The sequence below is a fragment of the Capra hircus genome, chromosome 22 (genome assembly GCF_001704415.2).
Source record: "Capra hircus breed San Clemente chromosome 22, ASM170441v1, whole genome shotgun sequence".
NCBI lineage: Eukaryota > Metazoa > Chordata > Mammalia > Artiodactyla > Bovidae > Capra > Capra hircus.
The window spans coordinates 37,501,695-37,522,485 of record NC_030829.1 but is presented as its reverse complement, the minus strand read 5'-3'; the positions used below and the strand labels follow the sequence as shown (position 1 = coordinate 37,522,485).

At 41.3% G+C, this 20,791-nt stretch overlaps 1 protein-coding gene across 3 annotated transcripts in view; it reads left to right on the top strand.

Moving 5' to 3' along the window:
- Positions 1 to 20,791, top strand: part of ATXN7 (ataxin 7) — a 139,478-nt gene that overhangs the window by 68,974 nt on the left and 49,713 nt on the right. For all 3 annotated transcript variants that reach the window (XM_018067123.1, XM_018067124.1, XM_018067122.1), the window contains one exon: positions 19,101 to 19,205. In XM_018067123.1, coding sequence (XP_017922612.1) covers positions 19,101 to 19,205 — 105 coding nt within the window. The remainder of the gene's footprint in view (positions 1 to 19,100; positions 19,206 to 20,791) is intronic.

Here is a 20,791-nt window from a genome sequence, read left to right as displayed (position 1 = left end):
TAAGTGACTTTAGAGACTAACCAACAGATTCCTCTCTTAAAACGGAACTCTCCACCATCACAGTTGAGACAGATGAAGATCACTAGGCATACGAAAAGCGACGACCCAGGTGGGCTTAAGCAGATCGAGGACTGTTGTGTTTACCTTAGAAGAGTCAGAACTCTACCCTTGTAGACAGTCTTTCAATGTGATCCCTAATTAGAAATTTTGTGGTTTGTGGTGCTCAGTAGCGGATTCCACTGATCTCCTCTGTTTGACTTTCTCATGTATGGTTTTGGGTGGGAAAGAAGGAGACTGCCTGTGGTAGGTTCTAGGTAAATATTTGTTGATATGTCAGATTTCACATGATGTCAGATTTTACATGATTTCACATGATGAAAGAGATGAAGGTCTCTCTGGAATAGAGCAGCTATTTCTTCATTCACAATTCTGCTCAGCCCGTACTTTGTGCCTTTGACTGGTGGGTCAGTTTTCTCCTCTGCCCCTTTCATTCCCAATTGATGGTTCATGAAGTAGTAAAGAATGGAAACATCATCATTTTGTAGTGACCTTAATCTGATTTGCACATGTTTTGCAACTCAAACCCATGTAAAGAAAGGCAACAGGCCCTACGATAAGAAATCACAGGAAGAGTGGAAATTTTCCCTGTTTAGCTAGTGTAATTATTTTTGCTGTTCAGTTGCACAGGCAGGCTGCCAGAGATAGGGGTACAAATTAATTAACCAACTGTTTGGAGAGATACGGCCGTGTCATTACTGATAAGCGTAGATGTAAGTAAGGCAGTGTGTCGGCTGTTTTTCTAAAATGTGGGAGGACAGAAATATGTTACCTCAAATAAAATAGACCAGATGCTTAGTTGGAAGGGGGAAACTATAGTTTCTGTTAGTTTCCATTTATGAGCACATGCATTTCTTTCCCCTTGTTTTCTAAAGTGCTTCCTAATATGCTGAATGCAGGGAGAAAGCATGGATTGTCATGTTAGTCTTTTAAAAATACAGTTGAATGCACTTTACCTCAATTGAACATATTTGAATTCCACCCCCAGCCCACTAAAATTATTTCCGTTATAACTTTTATTCACCATAGTTTTGAGGAATTGGAATTTGTTAAGCCAGTGGTGAATTTTAAGTAGTAGTGTGCATAAAGTATGTATTTGTATGTGAACAACCCAGACAGGTGTCTTAAAGGAACAGTTCTCATGGTATAAGCAGTTCTGTCAGTTCTGTAAGGACTGATTCTGTTTGTTTCTTATTTAATCTTCCTCAGAGGTGACTCTACTAGGACCCCCAGTTAATACTTGCTGGAACAAGAACTGAAGCTCTGTGACCAGTGACATGTCGTTGCCTGCTGGTTAGGGACTGTGCTCTGGAGTCAACTAGATTTAACCTTTAACCCCAGCCCTACCTCTTGCCAGCTGTGTGATCTTGGGCCAGTTACTCAATCCTTCCACACAAATGTTTCCTCATGTGTAAACTTGGGCTAATAATAGTACCTATACCACTGGGTTGTTGTGGGGATTATGTAATGTGAAGCGTGCAGAGCACTCAGCACACTGTCTGGTCTTGTGAGTTCTCCATAATCGTGTGACAAGATGGCTATTGTTATTGCGTTGTATTTTAAACATTTGCCTGACCTTTTACTTTGGAAGCTCTCTAGAAACCAAACACAAACAACTGGGGAGACATGGGTTTTGAACTCGAGGCATCGCTCTGAACTGTGGCTGCGTGCAGGGTGTTATCTGCCAACCACATCTGTTTGCATATGGTTTTGGTAGGTGAGCTTTGAGTTCTTTGTTCAGGTATGTTGACCAGTTTCCTCTGGAAGGACAAGGAGTGAAACTATGAAGTCTGAAGAAGCAAAACTGAGATAAGAGAATGCATAAAACTTTCCTGTGAAAGTATTGCCCATTAGGTCAGAAATGAGCTAACAGTCAAAACAAACTTGAAATACTTTAATGTTTCCCAGTGGGAACAAACTGCACCTCATCTGTTTTAAACAGAACAGACCGTTGTAACATTAAGAGATATTAGGAGTAGAAGTAATTAAACTGCAGTCAGCCCTTCCCTTTCCTCCCCTAGGGTTCCCTTACGCATCTAACCCTGCCCAATTCTGACCAGAAAAAGCAGCTGTACAAGTGAATTTCGCGCATGAAAGAGAGGCCTAACAGAAAGGATTACAGAACAAAAAAACTATGATACTCAGACAAGTTGGTGTTGAGACCAACACCAATTCACACTGCAGGGACCTGGTCTGACCTATTCCCAGCTGTCTCCTAGGTCTGACCAAGTGCTGTCAAATAGGAAGCAGTTGGGTATTTATGGAATGAGCGGAGGCATGAATGAATCTGATTGATTTGTTTTCACAGGCATCAGTGAGAACGATAAAATGATGTGTGCAAGAGGGCAACAGAATCTTTTTAACAACAGGGAAGATTTATCTTTATTTTTATTGTAGCTTCTCTTTAAGTAAAACTGACTTTGGGGAAGCTTTAATTTCTTTGCACATAAGCAATGAATAGTTTCAGACATTTGTGCATGGTTCTTACTATTTTTGGAACCGTATTTTTAATTCCTCGGTGATGTTGAATTGGCATTTAGTATACAAGCCTTGCCTTTTTTTCCCCCCCTTCATATAGAGGAAATAACGTTTTAGGAGTTGATTTATAAAGCATTTCTCTAAAACTGGGGGAGAGTCTTTAAGATGATGGCTTCCTTGTTATCTTCTTGGAAATCTCAGAGGCACCTGGATTTCAAATGTTGCCAGTGTATGTTCCTCATTCTCAAACCTGGCCTTCTTCCAGTCTCAGAGACTGGTCCCACCCATCCATCCTGTTCTACAAGACAGGAAGCTTGGCATCATTCACTGTACCACCCTTATATCCAGGTCATTACCAAGTCATGTCAGCAGTTCCTTCTAAATATCTGTGAGTCATTTCTGTGCCATCTTACTGTGATCTCCAGGTCCAAGGTGCCCCAGATCTCTTACCTGTACTATTGCAAACGCAAATGACTGGCCCTCTCACTTTTGAAGCTTAACTTCCCTTCTCTGTTTTGCAGGCTTGATTAGGGTTGAAAATAATAAAAAGTCTGATAGTGTTATCCTCCATTCCAGAGAACATTTCCAGGACTTCCCAAAACCTTTTCTTCTATAAAAATAGTGAGAACACTAGCAAGAATTGACAAAATTAACTTTTTCAGAATTCTAAAAATTAAAGGCTTGCAGGATCTATTGAGCATTTATACAAAACAAAGAACTGAATCTCTGTAAATACAGGCAAGCTCTGAGGTGTTTTACCTAACTCTGTTTTAATGCTGCCATACTCCATCATACTGAGCCGCACAGTAACTTTGAAAACCTGTAAACCTCACAACTGTGGTAGCTGTGAAAACCAGTAGTTTATAACCTATCATACTGGAAAGAATGGGTTTGAAGCTTCCCTAAAGCTATGTGCCCAGAAAATTGTCTCTGTTTGAACTTTCTAGTAAATCCCTAAAAAGCTCCATTCTCCCAATTTGTCTGTATCAGAGCTCATTCTGTACCCTATCGCTAGGGTGTTTGTTTGTTTGTTTGTTTAAAGTAGCAATCATTGTACTTTGCAGTTGTCTAAGGCGGTGATAATAAGTTGAGTCTGACCAAAAAACTAAATAGGAAACTCTGGGAAATGAGATGTCAATTGGGGTTTTTGAAAAGCCCCAACATTATCAAGATTCCGGAGAATCTAGAAAACCATGTGCATTAAATCAACTATGCTTCCATTTAAAAAAGAGAAGAAAACAGCATGCATGTATAGGGCTATCCGCATGTCCAGGAATCACCTGAGAAAACCTTAATTTATCACCTCTGGCTGATTTTGAGTTTCTATACAAGCAGTAAATGAAGCCTAAGGTAGAGCTCTACATTATTACTAGAGCATTGAAGACGTCCCAACATGTGCCCAGAGCCCCTCAGCAAAGCCTGGGAGACTCATTGGTTCAAACTATTTAAGGAACTCCCTGCCCAATACTTAGCTAACTAAGCTCACACATAATAAAGAATACAGACTTTACACAATTAGACCAGGTAAATCACTAAACAAACCAAAAAGGGAGGTGGATCTTATTTGTGGAATGCCACATTATATTATCTATATTGTCTAGTTTTCAACCAAAAATTACAAGATAGTCCGAGAAATGGCAAAATACTGCTTATATGTTGGGGAGGGTTTTGGGGGAGCACAAAGTGGAGCCCTGTCTAAGCAGAGCATTAATAAAATTCTGTTGAAATTACGTTGATTTAATTTAAAGTACATTATCTGAAGTTAAGATGTTAATTATAATCCCCAGGAGAACTACTAAGAAAATAACTTAGGTAGAAGATAGTAAAAGAGAAGAAAGGGAAGTTAAAAAAAGTATATTCAGTTCAGTCGCTCAGTCGTGTCTGACTCTCTGTGACCCCATGAATCGCAGCACGCCAGGCCTCCCCGTCCATCACCAACTCCTAGAGTTCACTCAAACTCACGTCCATCGAGTCAGTGATGCCATCCAGCCATCTCATCCTCTGTCGTCCCCTTGTCCTCCTGCCCCCAGCATCAGAGTCTTTTCCAGTGAGTCAACTCTTCACATGAGGTGGCCAAAGTACTGGAGTTTCAGCTTTAGCATCATTCCTTCCAAAGAACACCCAAGGCTGATCTCCTTTAGAATGGACTGCTTGGCTCTCCTTGCAGTCCAAGGGACTCTCAAGAGTCTTCTCCAAACACCACACTTCAAAATCATCAATTCTTCAGTGCTCAGCTTTCTTCACAGTCCAACTCTCACATCCATACATGACCACAGGAAAAACCATAGCCTTGACTAGACGGACCTTTGTTGGTAAAGTAATGTCTTTGCTTTTGAATATGCTATTTAGGTTGGTCATAACTTCCTTCCAAGGAGTAAGTGTCTTTTAATTTCATGGCTGCAATCACCGTCTGCAGTGATTTTGGAGCCCCCCCAAATAAAGTCAGCCACTGTTTCCACTGTTTTCCCATCTATTTGCCATGAAGTGCTGGGACCAGATGCCATGATCTTAGTTTTCTGAATGTTGAGCTTACAGCCAACTTTTTCACTCTCCTCTTTCACTTTCATCAAGAGGCTTTTGAGTTCCTTTTCACTTTCTGCCGTAAGGGTGGTGTCATCTGCATATCTGAGGTTATTGATATTTCTCCTGGCAATCTTGATTCCTGCTTGTGCTTCATCCAGCCCAGCATTTATATTAGGATTTATCAACTTAAACAAAAGGATGTAGTGACAAATAGGGGAACAACAACAACAAAAAGACATGTGTATTAAACAAATAGCAAAATCACAGACTTAAATCCTACCTAGTCAGTAATTGCATTAAATGTGAATAGACTGAACACCACTCAGCAGGCAGAAACTGTCCGATGGATTTTAAAAAATCGTGATTTGGTGATCGCTATGAACAGGAGACATAGTTCAGATTCAAAGTTGGAAATATATTGAAAGTTAGTAGAAAATATACAAACAAATAGTAGTCAGAGAGAGCTAGCCTCGCTGTACAAATATTAGACAAAATAGGTGTTTTTTAATAAAGTTATTAAAAACAGGATATCTTATAATCATGAATGAGTCAATTCATCTGGAAGAAATAGCAATTGTAGAGATGCATGTGCCTAGCAGAGCTTTGAAATATATGAAGCAAAATAACTTACACTGTGAAAGGAAAAAATGGACAATTTAATAGTAATAATTGGAGATTTCAATAACTCACTTTAAAGGCTGGATACAACAACTAGGCAGAAGAGCAGTATGGATGTGAAAGGTTTGAAAAACATAAACCAGTTAGACACAACCATCATTCTTTTGGAAATAGTCCATTTGCATTCTTTTCAAGTGCAAATGGAATATTCACAGGATCATATGTTAGGCCACAATAGAATAAACCTAAGTAATTGTAAAAGAACTGAAATCACAAAGCATTTTCTAACCACAATGGAGAAAATTAGAAATTAAAAACCAAAGGAAATTTGGTAAATTCACAAGCATGTGAAAATTAAACACCACATTCTTAAAGTGGGTCAAGGAAGAAGTCACAAGAGAAATTGTACTTTGAAATTAATGAAAATGAGACACAGCATACCAGAACTGACACACTGTGGTTGAAGCATTACTTAAGGGAAAATTTATAGCTGTATATAGTTATATTAAGAAATAAGAACCTTCCTTCCTAAGAAACTAGGAAAGGAATAAACAAAGCAGAAAGCAAGCAGAGCAAAGAAGACAATGAATGATTAATATGTGAACTAGACAATAGGAAAACAAAGGATAAAAAGCACTGAAACCAAAGGTTAGTATTTTGGCAAGATTAGATTACTCTGATTATGATTAAATTGACAAACTTGTAGGTAGATCTCACCATATTATTCATATTATTAAAATCAGGAATTAAATATGTAATGTCACTACCCACCTGACACAAATAGGGTTATAAAGGAATACTGTGAATGACTCTATGCCAGCACATTGAATTTACTAGATGAAACCGATAAATTCATAAATACTGTCAAACTATCAAAAATAACTCAAGAAGTATTAGAAAATTTGAATAGACCTAGTACATGAATTTGAATTAGTAAGTGTAAGATTTCCCCACACCCTACCCACCTATGCACACAAAAGCTCAGGCCCAGATGGCTCCGCTGGTGAATTTTGATAAAACCATTAGCACTCACCCTACACACATTTTTCTATAGAAATGTTTGGAAAGAGAACTCTTCTCAATTCATTCTATAAGGCCAGAACCAAAACCAAAGATATCACAGTAACTGAAAACTACAGACTGATATACTCAGTATACATTATACTTGGGAAGCCCAAGAGTACTGGAGTGGGTAGCCTATCCCTTCTCCAGCGGATCTTCCTAACCCAGGAATTGAACTGGGGTCTCCTGCTTTGCAGGCAGATTCTTCACCAGCTGAGCTACCAGGGAAGCCCATACATTATACAGTGTATATTTAGTATATTCTGTAATGTGCAAATACTAATTATAGTTAAGCAAAAATGTTCAATATACCTTTAATAGATGGATGAATTGGAAAGAGTCTGGCTAATATATGAATAATTTCTCCAGTTTGGTGACAGTTTTCAAGTTTCAGTCCAGATTAAATGATGTTTTGTTTTCTACACTTGTCAAACACGTATATAAGTCACATGGGAGTCTTGATAAAATGCGAATGCTGAGTTTCTGGGTCTGGGTTGGGTCCTGAAATTCTCTAATTCTAACCAGGTTCTCAATGATACAGAAACAGTTGTATTTTAAGTAGTGAGGTTTTATATTGAGGAGGAATATAGAGTTGAGTGTACCTTTCTTTTCATTGTGACCATTCGTATAGAAGATCTGAGGAGTGTCTTCCCTCTGACTTGAAGAATCTGAAACAAACTCAAGACAGTTATTAACATTTTAGCTTCCTATTCTGCATAGAGTTCTGCATCTTCTGAGGCATGCTTTTTGAATCAAATCTTCTGAGGCATCTTCTGAGGCATGCTTTTGGTAAGATATTTAGAGACTTTACAAATATGAGATAATTATAACATCCCTTTTAAGGAAGTTATGAAAGATATAGATTTCATCATAGCCACATGGCTGTTGGATAACACTCAGCTATGCCATAAAGCAAATAACTTGCTTAACATGCCAGCTGAAGGCTAGCCATTTGATTTTGGTTTTCATGTGTTCATTGCAAATATATAGAAATAAAGTTGTTTTTTTGTGTTGATCTTGTGCACAGATTGAATGTCTGAGTCCCGTTCCCCCTTCCGCCCCGCCTCCACACACAAAATTCTTGTGTTGAAATCTAACCCCCAGCGTGATGAGTTTTGGAGGAATGAGGCCTTTGGGGAAGTAGTTAGGTCATGAGGGTAGAGCTCTCATGAATGACATTAGTGCCCTTGTAAAGGAGGCTACAGAGAGTTCCATCGCCTCTTCCTCTGTGTGGAGGACACAGTGAACAGAGGACTCAGAACCAGAAAGCAGGCTTTCACCAGATGCTCAATGCACTGGTGCCTTAATCTTGGATTTCCCAGCTCCCAGGACTGTTGAGAAATAAATGTTTGTTGTTTGTAAGCCACCCAGACTATGTTATTTTATTAAAGCAGCCCAAATAGACTAAGAAATTTTGTGTCCTGTGATGTTGCTAAACTGGTAAATTCTGGGAGGTTTTTTGGTAGATTTTTTGTGGTTTTCTGCATAAGATCATCAAGTCATCTGCATATGTAGAAAGTTATATTTTTCCCTTTTGAATCTGGATGACTTTTGTTTCCTTTTCTTGCCTGATTCCTCTGGCAAAAACTTAAGTGCTTTGTTGAGAGAGAGGGTATCCTTGCCTCGTTTCTGACCTTAGGTGGAAAGCACGCAGCCTTTCTCCTTTAAGTGTGATGTTAGTTGTAGGGGTTTTTGTAAATGTTCATTATCAAGTTAAGGAAACCTCCTCTATTCTTGGGTCTCTGAATTTTTTTTTTTAATCATGCCTATTTTTTCTGCATGAACTATTATTATAATATGGTTTGTTTGTTTTTCTTTAGCCTGTTAATATCACAGCTTACATTGTTTGGTTATGGATTATTTGAAGTGTCTTATTTCTGTCTGTAAATTTTCTAGTATCTTTCTGTTCCTGGCTTCTAATTTGATTCCATGTGGTCAGAAAACATACTTTGTATGATTTCAGTTTCTTTTAAATTTCTTGAGATTGGTTTTCTGGGTTAGGCTATGGTCTAAATTAAGCTAACCACTTGAAAACAGACAGCTAGGTCAGTAGGTAATAGCATTCCATAGTTAATGCTGTTTTTAGTTATGTGAAGAGTTGTGGGTTTGGGTTTTCTGCATAGAAGATATTTGGCAGATGTTGTGTTGCTGTGTTGACTGCCTTTTGAAGAAAAAAATTGTGTTCTTAATTTAATCATGAGTTTGTAACCATAACCTTAACAGTGATAATGATGATGATATTAACACTACTCTTTATTAAGTCTTTAGATACACGCTGCTTACTGTGTTGAGACAGATTTAGAACTTAGCGTTATACATGGGTTATCTCATTCAATCCACAAATCTCCTGACATAGATATCATTGTTTTCACTGATTTTCAAATGCAGGAAGTGCATTCTAGAGGTAAGTTCCTCTCTTGAGGTTATAATACCAACTAAGTGGTAAACTCTCTGACAGCCCATATTTTATTATAGTCTACAAGCTTAGCTGAAGGATAGTCATGCAGTAAAGATTCCCTAAGGGTTTTGGAAGGTGCTTGTAGATTTAGGACACATTTCAGGTTTGGTTTCTGATTGAAAAGTTAGAATTTATTGGCAACATTTTGAGTAGCTACAGGTACTCATGAGGTAACCTGTCATGTATGTCACCTCTCTGCCTGCCTGGCCTTCCCTAACCCAGATCCCCTAGGATTTTGATATTTGCTTCCTCTCTTCTTTGCCAAGTGCTGTATCTCATTTGCAGTACAAGTAGTGACAAAAGTAGTACTTACAACTTACCTATGGACGGTCACTGTAAGGTTGGCCACTTTTAGCCAGGGATTAGTAACTATTAGAGGGAACGGTTTTCTTCTAACTTTTTGGTCTTCTGATCTTTGGTTGGTTGCTCTACATTTTGGCAGGTTGTCAACTGACCTTTGTGTGTGTGTGTGTGTCTGATTGGTTCTATCATTTAATGTCTCATGGTCAAAGGAAGGTCCAGATCTCCTGTCAGAACAGAGAATATGAATTTGGGAGAAGTTTGTGTAGAAGGTAGAAATAAAATTCTGTTTTATTTTTGCACAGTTAAGATGTAACAGCAATTAAGAACTTTTTTATTATATCACTGACATTCCTTTTGATTATCCAGAATTGATAGTTACCATTTGAAATAAATTTGAAATTGAACATAATAAAAGCTCAATTATGTGGAGACCAGCCTTCCAAGTCAATCCATCAGGTTAGTTAGAAGTGTTTCGGACTCTAATGGGGCTGAGAATCCTAGTATCTAAGGAAACCCTTGCGTAGCAGAGAATCAGACAGTTCAGAGGTAACATGAGAAGTCTGATGTGCGCTAGGATGTCTTGTTAACTCTGATTGGACAAGGCAGGAGAGGCAGGGATGGCCCTGGGCAGTGCTGAGCATCTTGTGAGGTGGTGGAGAGCACATCCTTGAGAGCTTCTCCATGTGCTGGCTCTGTGACTTAAGGCAGATAATCTTGTTCCTCACTTGCTTCATCTGTAAAGTGCAGATAGTGACCCTGTAAGGTGGGTGGTATTGTGAAGAGGAAGTGAGCTAATAATACTCAGCACTGTATCTGGAACATAGGAAGTGCTTGGTAATTAGACTCTTGTTATTTTTGTTGTATGTACTGCTTCTCAGGTGTCGTTGCTGTTGTGATTTTTTGTTCACTGATGTATACCCAGAACCTTGAATCACGCCTAAGCATAGTAGACATTCAGTACATGAATGAATGATGTATGTAGAGTATTTGCCATGATACCTAACATCCAGTGGGTACTTAATACATTGAGTGTACAAAAGATGGTAGCCATAGACCAGCAAAGTTTAGAAACTGTGGCCAGTGTAACCCACTGACAGTAAAAATGGAAATATTCATAATCATAATAGGTAAGATGGTAAAGAATCCACCTGCAGTGCAGGAGACCCCGGTTTGATTCCTGGGTCAGGAAGATTCCCTGGAGAAGGGATAGGATACCCACTCCAATATTCTTGCTTGGAGAATCCCCATGGACAGAGGAGCCTGGCAGGCTACAGTTCATAGGGTCACAGAGAGTCAGACACGACTGAGCACTTAGGTACACAGCACAGCACATGCTCTGTGCCAGACATGGTTGTAAGAACCTTGTATATACCAACTCATTTCATCCTTGCAACTACCCATTAAGGTATAGCTTGACTACTATCACCCCCATTTTACAAACGAGGGTCCTGAAGCTGAGGACTTGCCCAGGTTCATACTTCTAGTGAGTAATAGCATGGGAATTTGAACTCAGGAAGTTCGATCCAAAGGCTTTTCTGAAATTCTTTTGTTGAGAATCGAGTGTGTGCCAGGCATTGTGCCATGTGGACCTGGCCACTGCCTCTGGGGGTTTATATCTTAGGGTTATAGTCAATACACAAATTATAAATCACTAATGAGTGAAGAGAGAGAAATGTCTGAAGAGATAGGGTCCTGATTTAAATTGAGTGGTCAGGGAATGTCTCTTAATGGAATGTAAGCCGTGATCTGAAGCCAGCCAGGCAAAGCATTCTGTACAGAGGGAACAGAATTAGCCAAGGACGGGAGGAGGGAAAGTGCTTGGCCTTTGGGTATAACTGTTGAGGAGATAGAATTCTGGTGTGGATGAGGAGCAAACCGTGTCTTATGGTTGCAGAGATCAGGCTGGGCCTTCTATGTATTGATTTTCCTTCTGACTACATTGAAGTAGTTTACATAGTAAACTATTAAAGGGTTTAGTCTGAGTAGGTGATATTTGTGATTTAGAAGCATCACTCCTTACTGTATGTGTATGGGTGGGGAGTTGGAATAGGCAGAGGGGAGAACAGCTACTATTTAGATCAAAGACCAGAAGACAGTTATTGGAAGATGATAAAAAATGGCTCGTGTTTACAAAGTACTTTGCATTGTTCCAAGCATCTTACATCTGTTCATTAGTTCTTCCTACAACCTGTGAGATAGGTGCTCTTTCTTTTCCCATTTATAGATGAGGAAATGGAGGTAAAGGCTACCATGTGACAAGGCTGGAATTTGAATGTAGTCAGTGTGGTTCTAACAGCTGTGCCTTTAACTGCCAGGCTCTGTTCCCTTAGCAGGCTGAGTTCTCCCATCTGTGTCTCCCACCATCCGTGCAGCCACATTAGCGGCAGTGAGCAGGGAACAGACTGCAGCCCTGCGTTGATTTCTTCCACTCTGTCTGATCCCTTCGATGGCTTGGTCTCCCTCCCCAGCTCTTCATAGAGTTCTCCAGAGCATGTCTTCAAGTCTCCTCTCTCCCATCTTCATCACTACTTCCTGTCTTGCTCTGATTTTTACATCAGCCCTTGGGGATCGCCCTCTTAACACGCTTACCTCGGTAGATCCACACTCATGCCAGAGTGACCTTTTGTATCATGTGGCTTCCCTCCTTAAAACTGTGGCTTCTTCCATGCTTGCAGGGTAGAGCTTAAGCTCCAAGATTTGGACTTGGATCTTCTTCATGGGATGCACCCGCAAGTCTCCTCCACCTCTCCCCTGTCTCTCATTGCTTACAGGGTGGAGCAGCAGGGGCTGAGACCCCTGGAGAGTTAAGCTCACACTGTAAAATAGTTGCTGTTTGGTGTGTATCTCAATCTCCTTAGAGTTTCATCAGTGAGCACTGGGGCTCTTGCAGCACAACATGTTTAGTGTGTGTGATGTTGTGTGTTTTTGTTTATTTTGCTGAGTGTTCACTATGTGTTCAGCATGGAATGCTCTCCACGGATTAGTTCATTTCATCCTCACCATAACACTGTGAAATGTAGGTCCTGTTAACTGTTTTACTGATGAGGAAACTGAAGTTCAGAGAGGTTAATAATTTAATGGTGCTCACATAGCTACTAAGAGAAAGAATAGGGGTTTGATCTCAGTTGTCTGATTCCAGAACTGCTTGGAGTTACTGTGCTGCACACACTAGCGAAAGAGAATTTGCCAGCGTCCATATTTGAGAATCAGACCCTGAAACACAAAATTCTACCAGAAAGTACCCCTAGAAATAGGATCATGTGTTCATGGGACGCTTTCTCACCCTTGAACTTTTGTCTTATTGAGTGGACACTCCATTCTAGTGGGTGACTGTGTGACATTATGTGACATAAAGGGACAATTATATCCTGGACTTTGGTGGCACCACAGAGACTTCATCTCATATTCAGTTACTGTCCACCCAGTAATGTTACCGCATGCATTAGTTGTTTGGAATTCATGGCTCAGATGTTAAACAATCTGCCTGCAATGTAGGAGACCCGGGTTTAGTCCCTGGGTTGGGAAGATCCCCTGGAGAAGGGAATGGCTACCCACTCCAGTATTCTTGCCTAGAAAATTCCACGGACAGAGGAGCCTGATGGGCTGCAGTCCGTGAGGTTGCAAAGAGTTGGACACACTGAGTGGCTAACACCTTCACCCCTCATTCTTCAGGTTAGGTGTTGTTAAGCACTGTCACTGGAGCAGGAAACAAGACAAATGTGGAACTTAGTCCAATGGGAGGAGATTAAGGCTCTCACAGTTAGATGAATAGTTACAAATGGGGCACGGTGCTGGTGGCAAGGCAGAGGCAGGGCTGTGAGAGCAGACAGAGGAGCCTGACCAGCCAGGGCTCCACGGATGTGACATTGACGCTGAGACCAAATGAAGGGAAGCAACCAGCCAGGTGTAGATCTGGAGGAAGGGTGTCCAAGCAGAGGGAACAGCAGGCACCATGCTGCTGTGACGGGGGACAGCATGGTGTGCTCAGGGACAGGACAAAGGCCATGTGCAGGGCGCCAGCCTCATCAGGGACCTTAGTTTTTATCCGAAGAACAACTGGAAGCTATGGGAAATTTCCAGATGCCAGACATTGCTTCACCATCACACAGCGAGAGCGCACTTCTCAGAATCTGCTAGGCAAGGCAAGGGGTCTGCTGTCACACAGAGCTACACAGTCATCCACGTACACGTTATCTTCAAAGTCCTCCATCAGTGAGTGACAGACTGTGAAGGGGATGTGAGTGTGAGCATAGTTCTTGTTGAATAGTGGGGATTCCAGAAAGAGAGGAAAGCTTTCTTTGCTGACATAGGAGGACTGCAGAGAACAAGACGGTTCTGAGAAGACCCGCACAGCCTTGAGTCTAGAGCAGATTGACTCCGCCTGGAGAGATGTGAGGACTCAGGGTGCAAGGGTCGTGCTTATAGAGAAGTAGGTCAGCGGTCCAATCCCACTTGGCCACTTGGGAGGCAGCAGAGGTGCTCAAGGAGAGGAGTAACTTTATTGCTCTGTAGGTCGGTGACTTTTGTGGCAGAGTGGAGGAGGCTGAAGAGGGTAGAAACTCAGGAACTCCGTCAGGAGCTCTGTACTGGTGTGCAGAGGCTGCGGGCTCTGGCCTTGGACACTGACAGTGGGCGCACATGGAGGAGGCAGCTTCTGGCTGTTTCCGGGAGAACACTGGGAAATGTCTGGGCTTTGGGGCCCAGCAGAGCCAGGTTCAGCTCTTGACTCTGCCACTTACTGGCTTGTGAAATCTCAGTGTCTGAGTGTCTGAGTGCCTTAGTTGGCTGAGCAGTACGGTGAGGATGCATGACTCCTACCTCCCAGGCTGTTGGGGGACATGAGTGAGCACTTCCTGGCGTCTTCTAAGGCCCTTCTACGCTGGGAGGCACCTGGTGCGATAGGTAATGTGATCATCACTGTTTGACATACGAAGAGACTGAAGTTCAGAGAGGTTAGGGAACTTGCCCAAGATCACATTGGATTCAGAGTGCTGGGGAGTGGCCCACACTGTTAGCCACTCTGCTTACAAGGCCTGTGACTGAGAGTGCTTGGGGAGGGGCTGGAGATAGCCCTGTAAAGAGATGACAGCTGAGCTGAGCCCTGATGTGTGAGAATGCACCAGGCATCTTGTAAAGAGCAAGGGCAGCGCCTGGCAGAGAAAAAGGTTTCGAAGGAGAGAATGGAGGTCAGTGTGCCTGGAGCAGAGAGGGCCAGGGGCTGAGGGGACAGAGAGTGGAGAGCAGGGAAGATAAACCTCTGGCCATGCCTTGAGGGTTATGGTAAAGGCTGGGATTTTATTCCATAGGAGTGGCAAGTTTCTTGGGAAATTTTGACAGTAGTCATATGATCTGTTGGATAGTTTCAAACTCACTCAGGCACCCATGTGGACGGGATTGTCAATGTGGGAGATGGTTTCCACGGTGCACAGGAAAGGTGCTGGGGACAGGTGTTACAGTGGGGCCTAAACAAGGGAGAGAAGTGGCCAGAGGCAGTAGAGTGACCAGACCTGCTGGTGGTCTGAGTGCGATGAGGGAAAGAGGAGTCAGGGGCAATGTTCGGGGTGTAGCTTCCGAAGATGAGTAGGGTCATTGACACGGTGGGGGGTGAGGGGTGGGAGACAGGCAGGGTGGAAAGCACTGCTCTCTTGGACGTGCTCGTTTGATCTGTGATGTAGGAAAGGCATCCAGATGGCGGTGTCTGGGAGGCAGTTGGATATGTGAGTCTAGACAGAGCTCAGGAGCCGTCTGGGCTAGAGACAGAAATGTGGGAGTTGTTGGCATGTAGAAGTTTGGGTGCGTGGGAGAGGGGAGACGCATAGAGGACTGCAACGGTGAAATGTTTGGCTGTAGCGTCCATTTGGTCGTTGAGCGCAGTCCTCCAGTGACGGTGGCAGCACCGAAGTAGCTGGTCAGGACTGGCTTTGGTTGGAGGGCCTTCATTCTGCACAGGACTGGGAGGCTCTGCTCATGTGCCCATGGGACTGGACCCAGTCCTTCCTGCTTTGCTGGCCTGGGGTCTCCAAGGCTTGATACATGATGGCCTAGATGTGGGTGCCGGGCCACTCACTAATTGGAAGGTTGGGATGACCTGAATCCTGAGAAAAATTTCAGACCTACACACAATAAAATCCATTCTTTCAAATTAGGTCAGAGTCCATGAGATCAAGTACGGTTTTAAAACTTTTCATTATATTTCATATAATGATTTAACTGGTATATTTAAAGACTGTTTTGTAAACCTTTTTTTTTTTTTTTTAACTCAATAGGAACCCATTTTAACTTGATGGGATCTCTTTCTTTTCATAAATGAAGCTTTTTTTTTTCCTTCTTGCATTTGGGCAAGTTCCATATATTAACTTATAGATGGCTGGTTGTGAACTTATACTTTAGAAGTATTCGGAAACTGTCTCTCACAAAAATTATTTCATTTTCTCTGTTACCACAACATTCCACACGCTGTTCCTGTTGCTAAGGCCTTTGGAATGTCTCAGTGCAGAGAAGGGATATAGAACTCCTTTTTTTCCCCTCTGAAGAAGACATTTAAATTATTTTGTATCCCCTAGTTTACATCTAAATATGGATATCTGGAAGAATTTAGAAAGCTAAAATTCAAGTTGTTTTAGATTCAAAATTCAAGTTGCTTTGGGTTCTTCTCACAGCAACTTGGTTTCATAGGGTAGCATGACGTGTCCTTCAGTGTACCATCATTCTTTCCACGGGGATTGTGTGAGTGCCCATGCATACACATGCTGGCTTTTTAGGGAGATGTGACATGCTACTAAGAGATTAAGAACTGCTTTCAGAGATGGTGCAAACCTAAGTTTGAGTCCTGGTTGTACTTTCTTACTGGGTGACACTAGATGAGTTCTTGTCTCCATCAGTAAAATTAGGCTCCTATTGTAGGATACACCTTATAAAACGTGCTTAGTTCAGAACTTGGCACATAGTAGTCTCTCAGTAAATGCCGTATGATTATCATCGTTATTGTCATCATCAGTTGCAAATAATGGTAAGTTACTGAAGAAATTGAACTTTTTACAGAAGTATAGATTCCTGGTGCTCACAGAGTGACCCCTTACTCACTTAGTTTTATTAGTGTTTCCGAGTCTCACAAAAGGATGAAAGGAATCAGAACAGAAAAAGAATAGTTTTCTACATAAGCCTCACTGTGGCCAGTCACATTCTTATTATTTGAAAGGATTGATACAGCTTTTTTTTTTTTTACAATTGCCTTATTTATAAAGGGGTGGGGGCTAATTCCCAGCAGTGTCTACTTCTCTGGCAAAGTGACATTATCGTATACACATAGCTTGACATAGAGTGCTGTGAGGCATCACACCAACCAGGCACATCGCAGAGGCCCAAGTCTAAACTGAATTCAGTCTCAACTGAAATCACTTACTTTATTTTTTTAATTGCAGGATAATTGCTTTACATTGCTGTGTTGGTTTCTGCCATGCAACAGTGCAAATCAGCCATAATTTTATATATATATATATATATCTATATATCTATCCCGTCCCTTTTGAGCTTCCCTTCCACCCCACCCACCCCACCCCACCATCTCATCCCTCTAGGTCATCGCAGAGCGCCAGAGTGGGCGAGATCACTTAATTTAATGCTTTAGCTACTGTTTAATTAATAAAACTAATTAAATTTATTTCATTAATGAAACTATTGATTTTATATTTATAGACATTTCATATTTTTCAGCTGTAAGTTATGAATGTTATGTCATTTCTGTAATTCAGCTTTTCCATCTTAATTGTCCTGTATCAGAGTCATTTAACCTAGGGATATATGGAACCTAAGGTAAACTACTAGTCTAATTTTTTTTTTTTTTAATGAATTGTCATGTCAAATGGAGCCATGGAAAGTAGCTTATTTCATGTGGATCACTGCATGGATTTAACCTTTCCCCTCTCCCACGTGTACTATTTTTAACTCAGTGTGGGCTTGCTTTCAAGGAAAGTAGCACCTTGTTTGGGTCTTACTTGTCATGAAACTATTAAGCTTAGTCACAGAAGTCAGCAATCTGTTAGAACCTTCCTATGTTCTTTTATCAGTTTATGTGGTCAAAGGTGTTCAGCTCTGACAGTCAACTTATTGGAGTTGGCGTCTGGAAAGAATTTCTAGAAATCGTATTCCTCTGGTCTTGAAGGGACCAAATTCAAGCCACTGTTATGAGTCAGAATGAAATCTCAGGTATTGACTTAGACAAAGTAGTTCACCTTTCTATGAATCAGTTTCCTCCTCTGCACAGCAGGGTTATAATGGTATCTGCCTTAGTAATTGCAAAGGTGAAATGAGATCATAGCATGTAGAACGAGTTTGGTGCCACTCCTGCATCCCAGAATCGTGTCACTCCCTGGTATGTTTCAGATTCAAAGGCTATCTGTGTAGTTGAGTGTAAATAGAAACTGTCTAAGAAACTCTAAGCTATAGCCAGGTGAAGATATTAGATCAGGAATTTGATATTTTAGAGATTGTCATCACTTTACATCACCTCAGGGCATTTTCTGTTTCCTTTAAAACCACCCAGTTTACCCAGGGTGGAAAAGGGTGAAATTAAATCTTACAGGAAAGAAAGCAGATGCTAATCAGCTTTTTATATCTTTTTCCTCCCTTTAAACTTGGTATTTGGTCTACTGAAATATTTGCCCAATTGAAATGTGCTAATTATCCATTCATTGCAGATATTCTAAGTAGTGCATCTAGTGTAAAATACTAATTTTGAAATATTTAAAAGAGTTAAGATTCTGAATTTGAAGTGTTTACTCTGTTCCCTTGGTTGTTGCAATTTTTATTAATTGTCCACAGTTAGGATTTTTTGGTTAACCATGTGTTATCAGGTATCAAGTTACTGTACTTCCAACTTACATATATATGCAGGTAGACTAGTTTTATGTTTAATTAAGTTCTCACTATAAAAAAATCCAACTTGTATTTTGCCCTGTTCCAGTAATTGAACTGAGATTAATGTATGCAGTGTTATGCTTGTACTGAAGTTCTTTCTCTCCAGTGGCATCAGTATGTAAACAAAAGGACTGGAGGTTAGTTGTGATCTGAAGAAAAAGTAAGAAAATAGTTTTCTTCGTATTACATATTGCCAAAACCAGCAATTTTCCTCTAAGGGAAACCTCTGCTACCTTTCTTAACTGTTCCATAGAACTCAGAGACTTGATGGCTGGAAGAGAATGCATAGTTAAATAAAACCATTAGATGGTACTGCTTTGTGACTTCCTAGACATTTTCTGTGGTTACAGATTCTTCCTCATAACCCTTATTAGACTTCTCTTGAAGTTGCTTTATTGTGTGAGGGGATTCATGGATCGTATTTTAATACATTGTTCTGTTTGACCTCATACTAATGATTTCTCATGCATTTTATTTTAACCCTTTATAATGGTGTTTCTGTAAGCCTGATTTGATTTCTCTCTTCATAGTCATGGTGCATCACATCAGTTACTTTTAAACTGGAATAACTTTTATCCTGTGTACTTTATCATAAGGCAGCTTTCTTAGGAAATATCACCATCCCAGATGGTTTCCTATTAATGAGAACCACGTGAGTGAGTGATGCTCTCTGTCTTTATTGCAGACATGCCAATATTTGGTCTCTGTCCAGCCCACGATGATTTCTACTTGGTGGTGTGTAACGACTGTAATCAGGTTGTCAAACCACAGGCATTTCAATCACATTATGGTAAGTGCTTAACCATTTAAAAATCATTATTAGAGGGTAAAAAGGTAGAGCAGGATTAAGCTGTGACAGCATGGGTGGGGTACACTACTCCTCCCCTCTGTCAGGAAGTAGGTTTTCTAATTCATTGAATGGGTTAATGCCTATCAGATGTTAGGTGTTTTCTGAATTTTCTTGAAAGGAATGTGCATTTTTCTGATTTTCATTAAAATTAGACAGGGGAAAAATGTATTTCATAAAATCTTTATTGAAATACTGCACCAGTGGAGTAAAATATTTGTTTTCTTCTAGGTCCCATGGTTGTGAATTTAGTGGGTGGTAAAATTATATATAGATACAGAGTATAGAGACATGGCTCTTTTTAAAAGAAATGTGATTTTGATGTCCAAGTTCAGTAGTTCTAAATCTATCTGATGTTCTGATTTGTGAATATGGTGGAACTATGCTGTCTTCCCCCATCAAAATGTGCATGTACTTAAAATGAGGTATTGTGACTTCAGGGGTTTCATGAACCTCTGAGCCTTCCCTGGGCTGTGAGACTCCAGGCCTGTTGTTAACTGGGTGTCAATCATGGGAGACTCCAAATAAGGTTGTTTTGCATTGTCATAGTGGTAAAAAAAAAAAAAAAATTCTGATCATAAAGTTTAATTTTATACCCAATTAGAGTCAGTAGCAACTCAGAAGTATTTGAGTGCTCACCTTGTTTCAGGCATGGGGATGTGGTTATCATTTCTACCTCCATGGGGCTCAAAATCTCGCTAGAGAGAAAGGCAAAACTGGACTTTTTTTTTTTTTTTTTTTTATAACTGCAGGTTGTCTCATTGTTGTCCTCACGACTACAAACACAGACTTGAGACAGAGAATGGCAACGGGGTCTTTCTGTAATAGAGCATTCAAGCAAGGCCTCTAAGGCGATGACCCTGGTGACCCGAGCCCTAACTGATGAGAGGGGGTCACCCATGCAGGGATCTGGAATAAAAATGTGTGATAGAGGGGAGCGCCAGTGCGCAGACCTGCAGGAGGCTCGTAAAGTTAGTGAGGGAGGTAGAGACACGGGAGTCAGCCTTCTGGGTGGGGCCCTTGTTCATGTACAGGCTTGTAGGAGGAAGCTGCCTGGGGGCACTGCAAGGCTTCTGTAAGGGAGGAACCCAGGACCATGTCTCTTGCTAGGGCAGACTGTGGGAGGAGGGTGGAAGCAGGAGAGCAGTTCAGAGGTGAAGAGGACCCCAGAGGAAGGCTACGGGAGCAGCAGGTCCAGAGGCACAGGCCGGCTTGGAACCTGCAGGGCTTTCTGTCGGGCTGGGCTGCTGTTGGTCAAAGTCACACCTTCACGATCACAAATCCCACCATTTTTCCCCAAGGAGTCTTTTCTGTAATGATAAAAAGGTCCTTTGAGTTTCTCTTCTGGATGAGGCCCCAGAGTAGGCACCAGAGTGAGCACCAAACCGGGCTTCCCTGGTGGCTCAGAGGTTAAAGCATCTGCCTGGAATGCGGGAGACCTGGGTTCGATCCCTGGGTCGGGAAGATCCCCTGGAGAAGGAAATGGCAACCCACTCCAGCACTCTGGCCTGGAGAATCCCATGGAGGGA